The following is a 12,526-nucleotide window of genomic DNA, read 5'->3' as shown; positions in this document are numbered from 1 at the left end:
CAGCTAGATTTGCAAATATTCGGGCTGAACTCGTAGATTTAAGATTCTTTCATCGACTTTATAATGATTATACTCATTATTTGATGGACGATTTGTGGTGAAACGTAAGAAGAATTGCATTTTAATATAGCAATCACAGGGAAATTTTATTCGCGATAGTATTTGTGACAAATTCCATGCAGTAGCTATAGATTCTGTAGAAGATTCCGACAGCTAGAGCCGCAACGGTGAATAATTGAATTTTCGGAGCCGTAGATCGTGCGGAAAGCCCGTGTGGCTCGTTGATTTTTACTGCGTACACTTTTCTGCGATTATTCGTGTTATTTCTGGAAAAATTCCACAATGGAAGACGAGTGGGGTACGTATTTAAAAAAAATAAGCTCCCGTAGCAAATTTAGTGCACGGAACACAGGTAGTCTCGAATATTTCAACTTTTTTGACAACTGGCCCCGTATCATATTGCAGATGCGGATAATGTTGAAGCCAAATTCGACCTCGCAATGAGGTCCAATAAATGGGAAGGCGAAGATGAAGAAGAGGAAGTTAAGGTATCCAAGCTCGATTTGATAATGATTTACCACATCTTTACAATACAAGGCTAGCTTATCTTGTGCTCCATATGTTGGATCAAAAAATGTCCATAACCTTGTTCTCATTGTTGCACGTGATTTTTGAAAGATTTCCGGGTTGTTTAAGAAACATGAAACTCGTGTCGTTCCAAAGTAACTGATTCTTTTTTTTATAACAGATTTCTGAATCAATAACTGTAAATATGGTAAAGGTGTGAGAATGAGTTCTCAAAAATGATATCACTTCACCTAACGGATCACTATAGAGTGTGATTTGCCTCTAGAACCACTTGAATCTTTCTCACCTCCGTGCCATTCTGTTTCATACCTCTATGAAAATATTATATCTCATTGGCTAACTTCCATACATTTCTATGTGTATCAGGATAGTTGGGAAGATGGAGAAGAGGAGAAGAAAGATGTCGAGAAGGCTGCTGAGGCACCAAAAGCCAAGGCAAAACCTAAGAAAACATTGGCTGATAAACTCGTAGAGCGTGAGGTTAGCACCTGACTTTTCATAATTACCCTCTCCTTATTTGATTATTACTTATTCATCAATATGATCCAGTTGACAAAAAAAAAGGATTCTCATCAAGTTTTCGTTCAAGTGAATTTTTTCATGCATAATGTCAATGAGAATTGTTATCAATGATTTATATGAATTTCTATAATCTGATTATCTAATTTTATTTTCTATTCTTAGAAAAAGACGCGGGAAGAGGCCGAGCGGAAAGCAAAAGAAAAGGAAGAAGCACTAACACCTGAGGAGAAGCGAGCAGAGATGCTGAGGCGTCAGAGGCTTCAAGAAGAAGCGGATCTTCGGCTAGCCATGGAAACATTTGGTTTGTCAAACCTTGTTGACTTTAGCCCCCGTAAACCACAAAAAAGTGACAAAAAATAACATTTCACTCAGAAAATATTCGCTCAGTAATAATGATAATACGAATAATTCATATTATTGTTATTATTGTTAATATTATTATTATTGTCATTAATCCCATCGTACTATATTCCATATTTAATTTTCGACTCAAGTATGCTGTACTTTGATCTATTAGAAAATTTGTGGGTTACATTTTTTTTAAATAATTAATTTACATACTGGACACAGGTCAGCTACTTGACATCGTCATGGATAATTTTGTTTCCTGCCGCGTACTATCGTACAATCCAATATAAGCCAAAAATATTACAATGTCGGAGTGAACCAAATGTGGTTTTTTTGTGGTATTTTAATCAAAATAAGTCTTGGATTGATTATGCTTAGTGATAAAAATTTTCAAATACTCACATTCAACTGACGTGCAAGTTTTTTTTAAGTATACTATCGCTCACATTCGTAGACTATTCGCGTGAGATTAAACGAACTTGATTCATCGGAGAAGAAATATTGCTAAATGCTGATAAGCGGAATATGTGAATGCACGGAAATTTAACCTTCATTTGCAAGTTAGTTTTTCTGAAAATTCAAAGTTAAGATAATGTAGTTTAAATTAATTAGTAACATTGAGCTCTGTCGGATTAATCATTGCCTAAATTCTGCCTACAAATACGTAACAAAAAAAGCAGTATTACGAATCAACTATTACACAGAAACATTTCCACCTAAGATTAACGAAATGATAAGTGAAAGTAATGTTAATTATTTTTTATTTAATGATATTAAGTTTAGAAACTCTACATTAATGAATCTATGATTGTCAGGAACTGTACCAGAGATAAACGAAAGGCATATGATCTATTAGCATTTTTAATACGATGAAATTTAATAATGTTATGTATTTTAATAAAATTGCAATTTGCACAAATGAATTGTTGTGTCTACGTCAGTCTTTATACTTCCTTGCATACTGTTTTGAATCTCCTGTATTGTTCCTGATGAGCTTTTTAGTATTATATTCCTATTTAATATTAGTTTAAGCCAGTGATAATCTTATTACTTCCGACAATTCAATTTCTCCATTTTGTTAAAGGGTGGGAAAAATAATATTGGTTACTACTGTTCAGTTTAATGTAAGTCTGATATTCTTCTCAAGGTGTGACGCCAGATGCAGTAAATGCTGTAGGACTCGATGCCGCGATGCCTGATACGAAGGAAGAATTCGATGAATTCAATGAGGCACTTTCGAAGAAAATAAATCAATTCAACAAGCACGCTGAGTTCACTGCTTTTGCTGAAGAGCTAATTAAAAATATCGCCGTAAATCGTTAGTATCTGATCTGGAACTATCCACTTTTTAATACTTCGTTTTGCTATCGCGCAATCCACCATATGATTACTTATTGCTAGTGTTTGCATATTGTGCTTAAATAATGTTTACTCATTTTCTCGTTATAGATATTTTTATCAATTTCTTCAGATGCGAAGCTTGTGATTTATCAATCTATTTGTTACAGTGTCTTCGACGAGTTTGAAGAAATTGAAGACGACGATCGAAAATTTAGCAATTGAAAAACAAAAAATTGAAAAAGGGGACAAGGGTAAGAAAAATAAAGGAAAAGGCAAAGCGAAACTGCGTCTTGAGGGAGAAAACACACACTTAAACGAATATGGTGATTACGGTTTTGACGATGAATTCAACGATTTCATGTAGCGCCAAGATTTAAGTAACATCCAGGTACTCTTACGAAGCAACTATCATTGCATAAATGAAAACACACGACAAATAGATTTATTATTAACGAGAATGTAATAAAATAACAGCAAAAAAAACAAAAAAACATGAAGCCAAGATGAATGTACCAATAGTACATTATTGAACATTGTAAGGCATTTAGATTCATACCCGTTATTATACATATTAAACATCATTATTAAAAATATACTGAAACCAGAGTGTTTTCATATGTTTCAGTTTTTTTTATACATTTATTTGTGGCTGGCGGAATATTTTGTGCATGAATGATACAAAGACTTATTTTTGAGCATGAACTTTGAAGTCAAATAACTTTGAATGTAGCATTACAGCAAAATTGAACAGATCAATTACATACCTTGAGCTATGGGTTGATCAGTTGTCATCATACGCCAGTCTTAATATTATCAGAACTTTTGGTTGTGTTTGTTTTCTTGATCAATGCAGTTTTGTTATGCAACGCAATAATTAATGTTAGCCAATGAATTTTGTACTGTTAATTATTGCTTCCACATTGTGCATATCCGTTGATAAGAAAGTTGATTTTTAAGAGAGTATATTACTTAATAAAGATTCACTCAAATACAAATATTAAAATACGTCTTTAATTAATTTATTTTTATTTTCACCCAAATCATTTCAGAGGGCGTTCACAAAAGTGATTTTACTGTTTGATGTAACACGTGTAATCAATTTTTCTAGTCAACAACATAGGCTATTTAGTGATGGGGAATGCCTCCGTTGACAATATTGGGAGCTAGTTTACGACAAATTATATTGAATGATACATTCAATGTTCATCGTACGAAATAACTTACAGAAGTAGTTAAGCGCGTGAGTGGAGGCGCCGCAAAAACTACGAACAGTTATCTACCCACGGTACTGTGCCGACGACCTTGTCTCATTGTTATAATTGCTACATTGTGCGTCAGAGGCCGTTACAAATCCGTTGCAAACGAGCGATCTGGAGAAAAAGGAGAATGCAAGAATGCATCCTTCTTTGGATACGGATGTGACAAAGAAAGAGAGAGCCATTTTAATTAAGATACAGGTGTAACGAATCCACATTCTATATTTCATATTATATGCGTCGCAGTTGTGAACGTCCGTTCATTCATTCATTCGACAAGCGCAAGTCTGTTTACCATGAAAATAATGATAGTTTGTTGCAGCCGCTTTGCCGACCTCTCAAGGCGATCCGCCTCTTGTATTTCGAAGATCCATATCACCCTATTCGGAAAAATAAATTGTTACATTGATCTGTTTTGAGGTATCAGAGAGGAAATATTCACGCCGCATACGTTGTATATTTCTTCCTCAAATCGGGTACAACACGTTAATTAACTTGGACAATATTGAAACTATGTTGCGTGTCCCGACAATAGGTTTGTAATCGATACAGATTTCGGAAGATTATACCTACAGCTACTACCTATACAATTATAAGAAATCCTATCTTAAACTGTTCGTAAAAAATCAATGCGATCGAATCGGTTCAATCCGGACTTGCCCCAATTGAGATATAAATTACGGAATATGCATATCCTTCTGATCGGAGTTTCATAAAACAGTTGACTTTACGTAAGTTCCATCTACATTCTGAAAGCGTTTTAAGATTTATATTCACGAACTAACCGCGGCTACAAATTCAAGAACGAATGAGTTACAGGTAACATCGTGAATCCTGTTGGTTGAACGATGGAAATACCACCTGATACCACTGTCTGATAATGTGAAGAATAAATTAAAGAAACAAAGATTTGAAATTTGAAAAACTTGTAGCTGAAATTCAAAGGTTTCCATAATTAGTAGTAATTATAGTTAAACGGAATAGAAAACAAAAAAAAATAAATAAATAAAGAAAAAATGTAGCTATAGCTGGTTCCGATACATGTATACATAGTTCATTAATTACTCGATTACGCTGCAATGTATAGTAACTTGTTCCTGAGACCTGCTATCCTTGGTTCGTTAGTTTTTAAACTTATCGTTGGGTGTTTTTGAATTTCATAACACAAATCGCTATAATGATCTAATAATGAAATAACCAATTTCTTTTTCAAACACGCATCTATGTAAATTCAGCCTAACGAACGATGGCTTTTGAACTTTTAAATAATCAGAACGTGCAAAACTGGACGTACCTAATCGAACAGTAAATTTTCGTTTCGGAATTTAAATCCCCTTTCTATTCATCTCGTATCAAGCTGACGGCTTCCGCATCTACAGTAAATCAATGCCACTAATGTTATCTGACACGTCCATAATCTCGTTTTACTTCACTAGTTTCGTGGAACGTCGAGCGACTGCATAAACGTAGATAAGAGAAGTAAACCCTGTGAGAGAATATTGAAAGAGTTTTGCCCGATCCCGAAGAAAATGTGCCAGTACTATACAGGAGCTTACATCCATACAGGGTCATAAATATTCACCCATTGCGATGCTGCCTGTATAATTGGATAATGTACTACTATGGTACTACAAATGTACCCACATACATATGTCTCTACGATTTTGGTAAATCTTCGATGAATGTCCGAAGAAATGTTTTAATCCGAATTTCCCCCTTTTGTAGTAGAACGGAAATTTCGAACGCCTCGAGGATATACCCGTTCGCTACGTCGACGTGAAGATGGGATATTTTGTTCCCCCCTGGATTACCTGCGACGCCAGTTTCTGATAACCAGTTTGAATGAGTCGCGGTGTTTCCGCGCTTCGATTTCGTACGATCTGCTGGGAATTTCTGAGAAACGTGAGCGAGAGGCGCCGAGACGACGAGGTCGATCTCAGCAGCGTCGCGCGCTGCGCCGTTTGCAATGTGTAGGTATAGTTATAAAATGATATCTATAGGCATATAACTCGGAGGGTAGCGAATTATGGGAAAGATAGTTTCCTGGAAAGGCTTCCGAATCTCTTATACGATGACTCACCGTTTCCTATAGACCGTACTACTACTCTACGGAGTTGGTATATGCTTAAAGTCGTTCGTAACTTGAGGCTCGTAGTTAACGCTCTATCTCTTACGTCACGACGTAGTTAAAATACGATTACCTACGACAAACAGCTTCTTAGAATCAAGAACGTCCCTTCGGTATAATAAGCGGCTAAACAATCAAATAAAGCACCAGACGGTTTATATATGCTCCGTGCGTATATCACCTTACCGCGGAAATTGTTGGCGTTGGTGTCTAACGCTATTATTACATGGTGTTGATACGAACGAAAAAATTATGGGGTGATTGACTCTTGATTATCTTTACTGCTAAACATCTGTTGCCGTCAAAACATCTTTGATTCCACCTATACTATTTTAAATAGGTGATCGATCACCGCGTTCACCCGCCCCTAGACGTTCAGAATCGAATACGTACAACACGACGAGTCTTCGTGTCAGAGCGACCCTTTGACCCTGACCTTGAGTAGTATAGCCGTGCGGCGTCATCGACTTCTGGAAAAACGCGGTATATAGATGGGGAAACAGAGGAAGTCACTTCCCTACCCTAATTATTAGGGTTTTTCAGTTCGTGTTTTCTGATTCAAATTCTCGGCACTATCATTACGTGTGTATTGTGACGTTTTGATTGTTATTTGAATATTACGTACAAACCCCGCAACGTGAAGGGTAATCAGTAATGACAGACCTGAATCACGAGTTCAAAAGGAACGCAAGAAGTACACGATTTATATGGAAATGGCAAGGAAAAAAAATTAAGAAACGGTAAGATTTACGATTCAGAATTTCCTTCCGCTTGCGGTACTCCTACCGCCCACGTATACGTATCGATGCCGATCTGTTATTCCGGTTTTCGAGGGAAAACGTTTGTTTTCCCACCCACGGAGAAAAGAAAAGGTCACGGGGCGGGTATATCCCTTTTGGTTCTCGCGGTTCGGCAGCCCTCGCCGCTCGTCCTGGGGGACTCTGTAATAGCTGTTGGTAAAGAGTGAGTCATCCAGGTACAGTGGTGAGGCGATCAACATTCTTGGAGGAACCCCGTCTGACTCACCGCTGAGGTCTGAAGCCGCGGGCAGCCAACCAACCCCTCTCACACTCACCTGTTGATCTCCGTCCGACAAACCGACGAATACCTAACGTCTACGTTCTACTTAAATCTCACGCGAGATCCGGGGGGGAGCTAGAAGAAAAAAAATATACATACATACCTATGTCGGGAGGTAGAAGTTATTGAAATTTGGAACCTCAGTTCACCCATTAGGGTTTATTGTTTCACCTAATCGCGCGGGTCCTTGTAATCGCTATAATTGCATTAAATATTGTCGCGCATCGCACTTGATCGGTATCTGTATGGACTAATTCATTGACGCGGCAATGCAGCTATATCGTGGTCAATCCTAAGTCACGTGATGATATGTGCATAATAAATCCATTCTGATTAACATTTAAATGGCATAACGGTACACCCATTATCTTGATGTACGAACCTACCCGTGCGTTGTATAACTTTATCGCCATTCGCTTTGTACCCGTGCGCCACACGATGTCAAGTAATACTCTTTTCACACACCTTACACTTCTGGATTCCGGTTGCCAGATAATGAAATTTTTGTTTTGCTCACCGGCAATGATCTCCACAAATGTAAGGACAGAGCTAATCGAGTCTCGCGTACGTATGCGTCGTTTGTAAAAAATTAAAAAAATTTGAATATAATGATCGGCTTCGGTGTCGACTCAATGAAGAATGTAAGGTATAATTACGTGTTAGATTATAATGATACGAACCACGCACTACATGCACGTTGATGGGGGTATCTAATTAAATACGGTGGGATCAGATATTACAACTACTATGTTCGCGAGATTACGACACGTCATTTCCGGTGGTTTGTTAGATATTCGCGGAAGAGTCTGCGATCGATTTCATTCATAAAGGTGAACGGCGAAGTCAGCGCAGGTAAAATCGTACTAGGAATTCCGAGAAAGTTTCATTCACAAGTTTAGATTTACAATTCCCCGTTTCACCTCCCCTCGATCCACAACTTCTTTAGTTCCGGCTCCACGCGATATTTGCCCGATGAATCACTCCCGCGATTCGAAGAATAACCTTATCGTTATATTATCCATGTTGTGTTTTTATATTCATGTGTGTAGATCGCTTCATTTCCATTTCCTCGCGTATACATATATACAAGTTATAATATATACATATAACGTTGATCGTAGTCCCGTTGAAAAAATATTCACATTTATAATTTTTCTCTTTCAGAGGATGATTTTCATCGATCAATTTCGATCAGAGATCCGGCCCGGTGCTTCGTGAAAATTAGTTTATTCGTATAGGTTCGTTACTGGGTCGTTCGAACAAGTGATTCACGGGGTTCGGTGACATATAAATACTGACGCTGAGTCACCGCTACTCCCTCGCGATATAATTCTTTTAATTTTCTTTACGTTCTGAAGAGAACAGATCTGAGTTGATGGAAAAAAGTGTTCTCCACAATCATCCACGATCCTCGCAATTAGTGATTTCGATTCTCGGTCGCCACCTCTAGGAATATAATCGACATTGCTTTAGGCACGCTTTACGTACGAGAGCGGTCGCGTTCTCCACACAAAAAAAAAAAGGTTCTAAAATAACAACGTCAAGAGGTGTCGTGTGCTAGGTTGCAACGAACGAACGTCCCGCACGATTTTTTCTACTTTTGTCCGACAATCTCGTGTGTTTAATGTTTTCTTTCAAAAGGAAGTCGAGATTTTACAGGATGCGTGAGCTTGGTTTCCCGCTTCCTCCTTCCGTCAGACAACGCCTCGGACTCCTTATCCTTCCGAGGAACAAACAACCAAACGTAACCATATAGAAATCCCGGTTTCTCCGACCTCGATAATTAGGTTATAAGAATACAAGTTGACTATAGTTATGTTGAAAATCAAAAAAAAGAGTCTGATAATCTTTCAATTCAGACACATGATGTGTAACCTTGTGACGTTCTGTTTCCGCCAAAGTCGCGTGTCAAACGAAAAAGTAGTCATCACTTACTACGTAATCAAAATGTGTGTGGGTATCAATGTGAATATCTATACCTAGGTATGATATACACATATGAACCTGGTGTAACGTCACCGAAGTAAACAGCGAACCTGTATACGACTACGTCATCATTTCTCATTGGGCCTTCCATATAACGTGCGTTTAGTACGTCACTTGCCAGATGGACAGTCGAGTATACAACCAACCGAGCAACCAGTTATCCAGTCTCTTTACAATATCATACCAGCCGCATTAACGATTCGATACGACGACGACGTCATTCTTTTCTCTATACCATCCTCTTGACTCATTCCTAGCCCGGTTGCGTTTGCGTGCCCCCCTCGATTATAATTATTACGTGTATGTGTCTTATAAATGTACTGTACATTTATTCACGAATACTCAAATACACGTGTATATATATATATATATATATATATATCTCCATGTATCTTTGGGCTTGACCCTGACGCCCAGCGACCAAAAGAAAGAGAATACGGGAGAGCAAAGAGGAGGCGGCTGTGAGTATTACTTGGAAGAGTTAGTTAATCAACCACTATTATACACTGCAGCAGGTCAGGATTTTTTTTTATCCTCGGTCAGTTCTTACGTTTATTCAACGGCTTTAACAAATAATAACGGTCGATTCCGTAATTCGAATTAAGCGTGATCAGATCCTCTGATGCTTTATCCATAACGTCGGGGCTCTGGAACGTAGCCGCACATATGATTGAGATGCGCAAATTGAACGGATGATGCGTGTCGTATAGAGTTGTTGTTGGTTTTTTTTTATCTCTTTTTTTCCAACTTGCGTAAATTCTTTGATAGTTGGATAACGGACGGTTTTGGCGAGATCGCACGTGTGTTGCTCACAAGTGACGGTATACATATACATATAGTAGGCGGTTTGCCACTTCATTGATACGTGTATAATATTTTTCAAAATGGGCGGAGAGAAAATAGGTGGGTATAAGAGAAAAATGAGATGAAGACAAACTTTGACGGTATAGAAATAAAGCTACCGGTCAAATTGATGATAATTGTTGACGAGAAATATGAAACGCTGTAATATCAGATGTGGTAATTACGGGAAATGTATATCTGCGGCTGCTTTATGTGTACTTAATGCGACTAATTGTACGTACTACTGTACAGGACGTTCGGTTATACTTGTATAAGAGAAAGTTCATTAATGTTGCGATAGATTTGTATATAGTTTGTGCAAGAATTTTCGCCGGAGTAATTGTAGGAACGATCGCTGAATCTTTTTCCTTCTCTTTTTATTTTTTTTTCGCAATTAATTAACCGCGCGATATTGACTTTCATAATAATCAGTCGGTGCTGCAGGCACAATATAAATTTCAACACTCCGTTCGTGTATCAAACGCGACTTATGAATTCGTAATACAATTTATTGTATTTGCCGTCCCAGATATATCCTAATAGAATTCGTTAGCATCTTTCGGAAAGAAACCTGTTCAAAAGGTCATCACCGTGTATATCGGCACCCAGCTCGGCACTGTGCACGCTTGAAAAAAAAAAAAAGGCAGGGAAAATATTCAAAATATATTTTTCTAAACGCTGAAGAAAGTCGAAAAAATATACCCGATTTAGCAAAAGAAGGAGAAAAAGCTTTCCTCTTCTCGTTTCGCATACCGTGTCGATAATAATTCGTGACGTGCAGTGATCCTGAGAAATTTACAAGTTCATCAATCACAAACCACAACCGCAATTTAATTGCAGTTGTATTGTGGCAATTTGTATTTTATAACACTTGGTTCGAAGTCTCGCGTGTTAAAAGTTGAATACCGGGAAACAAATCTACATGAGAATAATGTTAAACCGCGATGGTCACATCTTCAAATCTCAAACACGGCAAGTACCTATACAGTATTCGTTTACAAGTCGATTGTGACGTCAACTGCAAAATTTAGAAAGTCTGTCCTGGTCGAATGGAAACCATACTATTACTATACATATACGTGACGTACATATAGCTACGCATGCTTTGCTGTTTGAGGAAAGAAAACTACATAAACTGGTTTTAGAATGTACCAGCCCACTGGCTACTATACGACGACAACCTTTTATACCGGCAAAAGCGACACCCGGACGTTCAAGAAGCAAAAGAAGTAGAAGAGTTGGATCTGCAGGGAATCGATTAGGGTTGACTTCTTCTCTTCCCTTTTAGTTTTTCGTTGATGATCGCCGATCGTTTCGTATATAAGGAGAGTATTTCTTCTTCAGCTACCTCAGCTGTAAGGGCTATCGAAGGTTAGCCGATCGATGCTCGCATTCGGGAGCACTTTATCTTTTAAATCCTCCAAGTTTTTATCCTCGATTTCTCTTTATTTCTCCTTATTTCAACTCTTCCCCGATTTTTCTGCCCGCTCGTTCCCAATTCAAGTATTTATACCGCGCCCATTCATTTATCCATTCACCATCGCTCGTCCACGTTTATATTATATATTTCAATTCATGGGATGGTATTTGTTTTTTCCTTCTCAGCACATTTCAAGATGACCGTTTACCCTGATTGTCCAGAAAGATGCCCTCCAGCTCCGATCGACGACATTCCCATCTTATTACTCACCGTAGTTCTTCGTAAGAAGTCGACAACATATTATCAACATGCAAAACGACACGAAACCGCAGGCAGCACCTCACGCAGGTTTTATACACCACGTAAAATACGTGTCTACTGTATTCGTATACAGGTATAATTTATACAGCACACCTGTATAATCTACTACTACTACTACGAACACGTTCAACTTACAATCGGTGTGTGTGTGTGTGTGTGTGTGTGTTGCACAATCTTCTCGCTCCTCCCATCGTCTCCTCCTCTTTTATCCGGGTACTTTTGGACGGATGATCATCCGCGTCTTGTCGGTATAAAACCTACACGTAGCGGGCATCATCATCAGGTCGGTTATAGTTGGGTTGCGTACCGGGAATTCTTAACGTCACAGTTGTGACGTAGAAGCTGTCGACCGCCTGCAGCAGCGGCAGCAGCAGCAGCAGCCACATAATGTCTAATGTGTAACACTATAAACGTATGTGTGTGTGGGATTTGCCGTTAGAATTTATAAGAAAAAAATTATGCAGTTAGAATTTACGAGTTGAGGATGTATTGCTAACTAATCCAAATGACTTACCGAAATCTAACGTACTGCGGGAATGGAGGGTTTGAAATTAGACCAGATCGCTATATGGCTTCTTTCTTACGTTGAAACATCCGGGAAAAGTAGTTGATATAAAACGGATGAAATGGTAGGGATTGAATTTCTGGGATTCCAGGTAATAACGGGCAGGTTTTATCGGATGAAAATAATGA

At 38.3% G+C, this 12,526-nt stretch overlaps 1 protein-coding gene across 1 annotated transcript; it reads left to right on the top strand.

Moving 5' to 3' along the window:
- Positions 1-5: 5 nt before the first annotated feature.
- On the top strand, positions 6-3,802 carry LOC105684419 (eukaryotic translation initiation factor 3 subunit J). The gene is made up of 6 exons (XM_012397733.3): positions 6-358; positions 466-548; positions 955-1,068; positions 1,273-1,411; positions 2,606-2,776; positions 2,967-3,802. The coding sequence occupies exons 1-6, from the start codon at positions 343-345 to the stop codon at positions 3,161-3,163; spliced, it is 720 nt and encodes a 239-aa protein (XP_012253156.1). The 5' UTR covers positions 6-342; the 3' UTR covers positions 3,164-3,802.
- Positions 3,803-12,526: the final 8,724 nt, after the last annotated feature.

This window comes from Athalia rosae, chromosome 4, assembly GCF_917208135.1.
Source record: "Athalia rosae chromosome 4, iyAthRosa1.1, whole genome shotgun sequence".
Taxonomy (NCBI): domain Eukaryota; kingdom Metazoa; phylum Arthropoda; class Insecta; order Hymenoptera; family Athaliidae; genus Athalia; species Athalia rosae.
Note: the sequence above shows the minus strand (reverse complement) of the source record. Positions and strands in the feature narration are given on the sequence as shown.

Coding starts and splice junctions, on each gene's coding strand:
- LOC105684419 (XM_012397733.3), top strand. Junction 1,069..1,272: donor ATAAACTCGTAGAGCGTGAG/GTTAGCACCTGA, acceptor TTCTATTCTTAG/AAAAAGACGCGGGAAGAGGC. Junction 1,412..2,605: donor GCTAGCCATGGAAACATTTG/GTTTGTCAAACC, acceptor ATTCTTCTCAAG/GTGTGACGCCAGATGCAGTA.